This window comes from Leptodactylus fuscus, chromosome 5 (assembly GCF_031893055.1).
Source record: "Leptodactylus fuscus isolate aLepFus1 chromosome 5, aLepFus1.hap2, whole genome shotgun sequence".
Taxonomy (NCBI): domain Eukaryota; kingdom Metazoa; phylum Chordata; class Amphibia; order Anura; family Leptodactylidae; genus Leptodactylus; species Leptodactylus fuscus.
Genome location: NC_134269.1, coordinates 5,389,032 through 5,397,098, shown reverse-complemented (window position 1 = coordinate 5,397,098; position 8,067 = coordinate 5,389,032). Strand labels below are relative to the sequence as shown.

At 39.8% G+C, this 8,067-nt stretch overlaps 1 protein-coding gene across 1 annotated transcript; it reads left to right on the top strand.

The window, feature by feature from the left end:
• The first annotated feature begins 494 nt into the window (after nucleotides 1–494).
• Nucleotides 495–7,821, top strand: LOC142202290 (olfactory receptor 1M1-like). The gene is made up of 2 exons (XM_075272349.1): nucleotides 495–617; nucleotides 6,889–7,821. The coding sequence occupies exons 1-2, from the start codon at nucleotides 495–497 to the stop codon at nucleotides 7,819–7,821; spliced, it is 1,056 nt and encodes a 351-aa protein (XP_075128450.1).
• The last annotated feature ends 246 nt before the right edge of the window (nucleotides 7,822–8,067 follow it).

Sequence of the window (8,067 nt, the reverse complement as noted above, 5' to 3'; positions counted from 1 at the left end):
AAGTAACAAGGAGCACTCAGTTGGTGGTGTAACCTGGTAGTGAAGTTAACTGTCGGGCCTTGTTCACACCAGGGTGCCCTGTGGTGCAGAGTCCAGTTGGGCTCCGCAGGCTATCGTTTATTTATTTTTTAGATAGCTTGCAGACCATAAAACACATGCTTAAACCAAGTTATACATTATGTTCTATAAGTAAAGAATTCCTTACTATAATAGAACAGCCTCGGTCATATTTTATTAGTACTTGGTTTTATGTTTTATTTTCTTCACAATGCAAAACTTTTTCATTCTAGAATGATGTCATGTATAACTAAAGTTTTTTTCTATATGGATGGAAGCATTTTCTACAACATTAAGCTGTAAGTGATTTATATTTAGAATTCTCTTTGGTCTGTAACACTGGAGACTAATAAGACTGTGGCAGAGATGTCCCCCGTGAGCCATTCTACATGGCATGTTGCCTTCATTTTCTATATAAATATACCCGGTCATTCTTCATGTGGCTTCACTTGGCCATGAAAGCTGAGGATGCTGCTGTCCAACATCATCTAGGACTCATCTTCAGAACAGAACTAGGGGACAAGTCAAGAAAGGAGCCTGAAATGGAACAAATTTCAGATGTGAGTAATATTAGATAAATCATTGTAAATTCGAAAAAAGAAAAAAAATTGCAGCAAATGTCTGAAATTATTTTCATGAAAAAATGTATATTTCCAAGTAAAGTTGCAGCAATTGAAATGCAATCCTTAACTGCTGTTGACTGTTACTGTATCCCATTGATTATTTTGTATGAATGCTCAGGATATAGGTCTTGTTGTGAAGCGATAGAGGGAAATCTATGATGAAAGACTATGATGTCTTTGTAGGACTGTTGGATCAGTTATTTATTTAGATTCTTAAAAGGAATTTCCCATGGACAAAACCATAGTTACATTTGTAGTGAATTAATAATTAAACATTTTGTCGCAAAAATAAATAATTTAAAAAAATTTGCAGAGTTTGAAAGATTTTCTATAATCATCTTTATTTTATTTTTATTTTATTTTATGGTAGAGTTGGAAGGGACCTCAAGGGCCATCGGGTCCAACCCCCTGCGAGTGCAGGTTTCCCTAAATCATCCCAGCTATATGTTTATCCAGATTCCGCTTGAAGATTTCCATTGATGGAGCGCCCACCACCTCCCGTGGCAGCCTATTCCACTCTCTCACTCCCCTCACTGTCAGAAAGTTTTTCCTAATGTCTAATCTGTATCTCTTTCCCTTTAGTTTCATCCCATTGCTTCTTGTACTTCCTTGTGCTAATGAGAATAGGGGAGATCCCTCTGCACTGTGACTACCTTTCAGATATTTGTAGACTGCTATTAAATCTCCCCTCAGCCTTCTCTTCTGCAAACTAAACAATCCCAGTTCTTTTAGCCGCTCCTCATAGGACATGGTTTGCAGACCTTCCACCATTTTGGTTGCTCTTCTCTGGACTTGCTCCAATATATCGATGTCTTTCTTGAATTGAGGCTCCCAGAACTGTACACAGTATTCCAGGTGTGGTCTGACCAGGGAAGAGGACAGCGGAATAATGACCTCTCTTCATCTAGATTCAATGCTTGTCTTAATACATCCCAGAATTTTATTAGCCTTTTTTGCAGCAGCACCGCACTGTTGGCTCATGTTGAATTTGTGATCTACTATTATGCCCAAGTCCTTTTCCCCTATGCTATCACTTAGTTCTATTCCTCCCATACTATATATGTTTTTTACATTTCTGTTACCCAGATGTAGAACTTTGCATTTGTCCCTGTTAAATCCCATTTTGTTGGCCTCAGCCCATTGTTCCAGTGTGTCTAAGTCCTTTTGAATACACTCTCTCTCCTCTCTAGTGTTGGCTATTCCTCCTATCTTCGTATCATCTGCAAATTTTATGAGTTCCCCAATAATTCCATCGTCCAGATTATTTATAAAGATATTAAAAAGTACTGGGCCCAGAACAGAGCCCTGCGGCACCCCGCTTTTGACTTTCTTCCAGTTGGATGTGTAGCCATTTAGTATTACTCGTTGTGCCCGATCATTAAGCCAGTTGTGAATCCACCTAACTGATTTTTTGTCAAAGCCATACTTAATCATTTTTTCAATAAGAAGGTTATGTGATACTTTATCAAATGCCTTACTGAAGTCAAGATATACTATGTCCACGGCATTCCCTTGGTCCAACCATTCAGTGATTTTGTTGTAGAAGGAAATCAGGTTAGTCTGACAAGATTTATTGGTCATAAAGCCGTGCTGGCTCTGGTTAATTAATGCCTTCCCATCCAGGTACCGAAGTAAATGTTCCTTGACAATTTGCTCAAAGATTTTTCCTGCTATCGAGGTCAGACTTACCGGCCTGTAATTTCCTGGATCGTCCCTTTTCCCCTTTTTGTAGATGGGGACAACATTTGCCCTTTTCCAATCTAAAGGGACCACTCCTGTTTCCCATGATTTACCGAAGATTATAGCAAGGGGTTCTGTTATTTCCTCTGCTATCTCTTTCAGGACTCTAGGGTGTAAATCATCTGGTCCTGGGGACTTGGTTTCCTGTAACTTGGCTAAGTGCTCTCTTACCAGACCTTCGCTTATAGTCAGCTTGGAGTCCTCCTTCCCCTCATCTCCATCACCATTAATGTCGATATTTCCATTAGTTTCTTGGGAGAAGACGGATACAAAATATGAATTTAGTAGCTCCACCTGCTGTTCCACCATGTTAACTGTTTCTCCTTTGTCATTCTTCAGGACTCCAATGGTCTCCTTCACTTTTCTTTTGCTTTTAACATATCCCCAAAATCCTTTTACCTTACTCTTTGCCTCTTTTGCAAGCTTCAATTCGTGTTCAGCCTTAGCTCCTTTGATGCTTGTCTTGCAGAGTCTGCAGACTGCTGTGTACTCTTCCTTAGGTATAGTTCCCATCTTCCACTTTTTGTATGTTTCCTTTTTCCTTTTTAGCAGGTTATGTAATTTTTTGGTCATCCATCCTGATATTTTTAGGTGCTTCCCATTTCTCTTCCTTCTAGGTATTGTTAGTTCCTGTGCTTTAATGATTTCCCTACGGAAGATTTCCCACCCTTCATGTGCATTTTTGTGCTTAAGAATTTTGCACCATGGAATTCTGCTAACCCTTGCCTTCAGGCTCTTGAAGTCTGCCCTGCTAAAGTCGAGCCTTGAAGTCTGTGTCTTCTCAGGTCTTCTTCTTCTTCTTGCAACCCCAAACTCAAGTATAGCATGATCGCTGAATCCCAGTGTCCCTGCTACCCGTAGTCCCTTAACCATGTGCTCTTTGTTGGTTAGGACTAGGTCCAAAATGGATGTTCCTCTCGTGTTTTCTTCTACTAGCTCGGCAATGAAGTTGTCTGCTAGAGAGGATAAAAATTTGATGGAGCCTTTACTCTTGGCTATGTGGGTTTCCCAATGAATGTCAGGGTAATTGAAGTCTCCCATGATCACTATTTCATGTTTCTTTGAGAGCGTGGTCATTTGCTGTGAAAAAATCTCATCCATGTCTTCTGTCTGTCCTGGTGGTCTGTAATAAACACCTAGTATGATGTCCTTATCATTGTTTTTCCCTTGAATTACTACCCAAATAATTTCCAGTAGATTATCATTCTGTAAAACTGTTATTTCTGTGGAGATGTGTTCTTTTTTAACATACAATGCAACTCCACCCCCTCTTTTATTAGTTCTATTCTTTTTGAATAAGTTGTATCCTTCCATCTGTATGTTCCAATCATGCATGTCGTTCCACCAGGTTTCTGTGATGCCGATGACGTCATAGTTTTCCTTGTGTATCATCAGCTCTAGTTCTCCTTGTTTGTTTCCCATACTTTGTGCGTTTGTGTAAAAACATTTCAGATTGTGCTCTGCTGCATCCTTTTTCGTAATTTCCTTCTGAGTATCCTGTCTTGGGTTCTCTTTACCACATCTAGTCACCTTGTTTAGTATGTCTTTTAGCTGCATGTTCTTGTCTTTCTTTTTTCTTCCCATCCCCTCTTCTTCTAGTTTAAAGCCCTTCTGATGAGTGTGGCAAGTCTTCTGGCAAATATGTTTTCCCCAGGTTTTGTGAGATGTATCCCGTCTCTAGCAAGGAGTCCATCGTAGAGGTAATTCACGCCATGGTCCAAAAATCCAAATCCTTGCTCTCGGCACCACCGTCGAAGCCAGGTGTTTACCTCTAGTATTCTATTCCATCTCCTGATGCCATGACCATCAACTGGGAGGATTGATGAGAATACTACCTGCGCATCCAGTTCCTTCACTGTCTTCCCCAAATTTTCAAAGTCTTTATAGATAGTTGGTAAATCATTTTTTGCCGTGTCGTTTGTACCCACATGTATCAGTAGGAATGGGTAGTCGTCCTTGGAGCTGAGCAGGCTTGGTATCCTATTGGCCACTTCCTTGATTTTTGCTCCTGGGAGGCAGCATACTTCTCGTGCAGTTAAGTCTGGCCTGCAGACAGCTGCCTCTGTGCCTCTTAGCAGTGAGTCACCCATAACCACTACTCTTCTTTTCTTCCTTGCAACACCAATTCTTGTTGCTCCTGATTGTCTCTGGGTGAATTTTGTTTCTTCTTTTGCTGATAGGTTATTTTTGTCATTTTCATCCGCCTGCATGAAAGTTTCATATCGGTTACTTAGCTGTGTGAGTGGTGATGGCCTTGTGATCCATTTGCATCTCTTGGTCACATGTGTCCAGTTTTCTGCCTCTGTAGGTTCTCTCAAGTATTCTTCCCTTACTGTATTCGGGGGACTTGCATCAGTCTCTGCAACTGTAGGCTCTCTAGCACTTTCATCCCCTACTGTGTTCTGGAGGCTTGCTTCAGCTTCATCAATGAAGACCTCACTTTCTTTGATGCTTCTCAACGTCGCTATTCTTTCTTCCAATCTCTGCACTTTTTCTTCTAAAAGGGCCACTAGTTTACATTTCATACAGGTGAAGTTGGCTTTATGGTCCGGCAAATCTGTAAACATATAGCAAGTGTTGCAGCTCACCATGTGGGTTTTCTCCTCTTCCATGTTGCTCATTAAATTTGGATGAATGATCTTTTTTTTTCTTGTCTGACGCTGTCTACGAAGTGTAGACGGCGCGCGGTTTTGCAATTCCCAGCAATCGATAAGATTAAGGCGACTCTTCTCCTCTTCCCAGAATGCACCAGAAATATTCAGATGAGCTTCCAATCCCAGGTTCATCTTAGTGGTGACATCTGTTGTTGTGACCAGTTGTCAATAAACCTGACCATGAACACAGAAACTTTCTATGGTGTGGATGTGCCAGAAATAGGGTTGAGCGATCGGGATTGGGTAAGATCAGATCCCGATCGGCAATTGAGCAAATTTCACGATTGGTATCAGCTGGAAAATGATCGAAAATCAGAATTGGAAATCTGAAGATCGGCTCAACCCTACTGTATATATAATATACAATTAGGGTTGAGTGATCGGGATTGGCACAGATCGGATCCTGATCAGTAATTGAGCAAATTTCACGATCGCGATCGGCTGGAAAATGATCGGAAATCAGATTTTAAATTTGATCCTGAAATCTCGAGATTGGCTCAACCCTAATCAGAAACCCAGTCATGATATCCTTATTCCTCACACAGAAACAGGCAGGGACACTACATGTATAAGAAGGTAACCTTAAGGCTTAGGCCCCACATTTTGGAAATTAAGCTCTTTTTGTTGCAGATTTTGATGCAGTTTTTTAAAGCCAAAGTCAAGAATGGCTACAAAAGGAACGGGACATATATAGGAAGCTCTTATACTTCTCCCTTATGCTCATCCACTCTTTGCTCTGGCTCAAAAAACTACAGCAAAATCTGCAACAAAAAAAATATGCATTTCGCAACGTGAGGCATTAGCCAAAGGAAATTATGGCTGGGTTTCTGACAAGTCCCAAAGTATAGAACGTTCCTACATCCATGGTCATATCCTTGGAAACTGATCAAGATAAAAGGCATTCACCACTAAGATGGTCTGAGAAATTCTTTAAAACTCTGCAATTACTTATATTTGTTTAACTTCTATTTGTCTACAAATTCAACTATGATTTGGTTTATGGGAAAAAAAATAACTTTAATATAAATGACTTCTTTAGAAATCTGTAACTCACATCAGCCAATGAAGAAACTTAAAGTAAATCCAGAATGTAGGTGAAGATACAATTAATTAAAACAAATTGCTACACTTATTTGACTCCTTTAGCCCCTAATCAAATTTGTGCTATAGAATTCTATGGTGAAGTGAGCTGGAGAAAGATGATAGGTCCTCAAAGCAAAAAGAGATCAGGACATAGCTTCACGACTGTTATGAATTTATGTTCACACACTATATTAAACTGCTCTTGCAGCAGCTTATCTCAGGTTCTGATAAAGTGAACATAAATTCATAATAGTCATGAAGCCATGTCATTTACCGGGATAAAAAAGTAGCCGATGTGTTAATCGAGATTACAAACTATCTATGTGCCAAATTTCATTCAAATCCGTTCAGCCACTTTTGCGTGATTGAGGAACAAACGCACAAACCTGAAAACATCCTTTTTCACATTTATAATATTAGTAGGATAAATACAAGTTTACTTACTCTTTACTTACAGTTTTTGTATGGAAGTAAACCATCTTCTAATCGGTAAAAAGTAGAGCAGACAAAGTGCTGCAGATTTTCAAAGAGCGTTAGTCACCGTGATAAATCTGGCAGATTTTAAACTGTCAAGTCTAAGTCTGCCCTCTCTAAAATTTAGACAGCATTAATTTATCCCATTGTCATAAACCAGAATTTGAACCCAATGTAATCTAGATCGTTGCCGATGCCCCTATAACTGGTTTATTCTTATGGCTACATAACTATTGCACTATTTTTTCTACACATAGAAGAACAATCGGACTGTGGTTACTGAGTTTTTCCTCTTAGGATTTCAAGTCCGGCAAGGGTTAAGAATGTTCCTGTTCTGTCTTCTCCTGGTGGTTTACTGGGGGACAATATGTGGGAACCTCCTGATCATCACCCTGGTGTCCACCAGTAAGATCCTCCACACCCCAATGTACTTCTTCATCTCACAACTCTCCATCAATGACAACTTATTAACCTCAGATATTGTCCCCAACCTGCTCTACATCCTACTGAACAATGGGGCGGCCATTACTTTTAATAACTGCATCTTTCAGCTTTATGCTTTCGGTGCCTCAGAAACATTAGAATGTCTTCTCCTCACGGTGATGTCCTATGACAGATATGTGGCCATCTGTAATCCTCTCCATTACTCTTTCATCATGACAAGTGGACATTATACACTACTGACCATCATTTCTTGGGTTTTTGGATTATTTATTATTTTGATTTATATCACAACAACAGCAAAGCTGGACTTTTGTGGGCCAAATATCATTGACCACTTATTTTGTGATATTGTCCCATTACTAGAACTTGCCTGTTCAGATACGTTGGTTCTCCACCTTGAGATTTATTTACTAAGCATTCCAATTATTGTCATCCCAACCATAATCATTGTAGTATCTTATACTTCTATAGTTCGGGCAGTCTTAAGGATCCCATCCAGTACTGGTAGACAGAAAGCCTTCTCCATCTGTAGCTCCCACCTCATTGTGGTCTCCATATTCTTTGGAACGATATTCAGTGTTTATATTGTCCCAACAAAAGGACAAACCATCACCATGAGTAAAATCCTATCCATGCTCTATACTGTGTTCACTCCTCTGGCCAACCCCATTATATACAGTCTTAAAAATAAAGATATTAGAAAAGCTATAAAGGAAATAGCTAACAAATTTAAACATGTGGTCTAGGAAAGTCCATTCAACTCTACAGATCATTGAGGTTATACATAGAGATGAGCAAATATAGATAATCCTCGCCATGTGGATGACATATCCAACAAACTACGACGCTTGTTTGATGAAAACCCTGCGTTCAAAACTTCCCACGCTATTACATGGGAGACGCACAAGGCTTTCATACGAGGTGAGTTGATAGCCCTGGGTGCGAGGGTCAAGAGAGAAAAGTTGTTACGCTTAAATGAACTGTTAGCCAAA

Coding starts and splice junctions, on each gene's coding strand:
- LOC142202290 (XM_075272349.1), top strand. CDS start 495: ATGTGGCTTCACTTGGCCATGAAAGCTGAGGATGCTGCTGTCCAACAT. Junction 618..6,888: donor AAATGGAACAAATTTCAGAT/GTGAGTAATATT, acceptor TTCTACACATAG/AAGAACAATCGGACTGTGGT.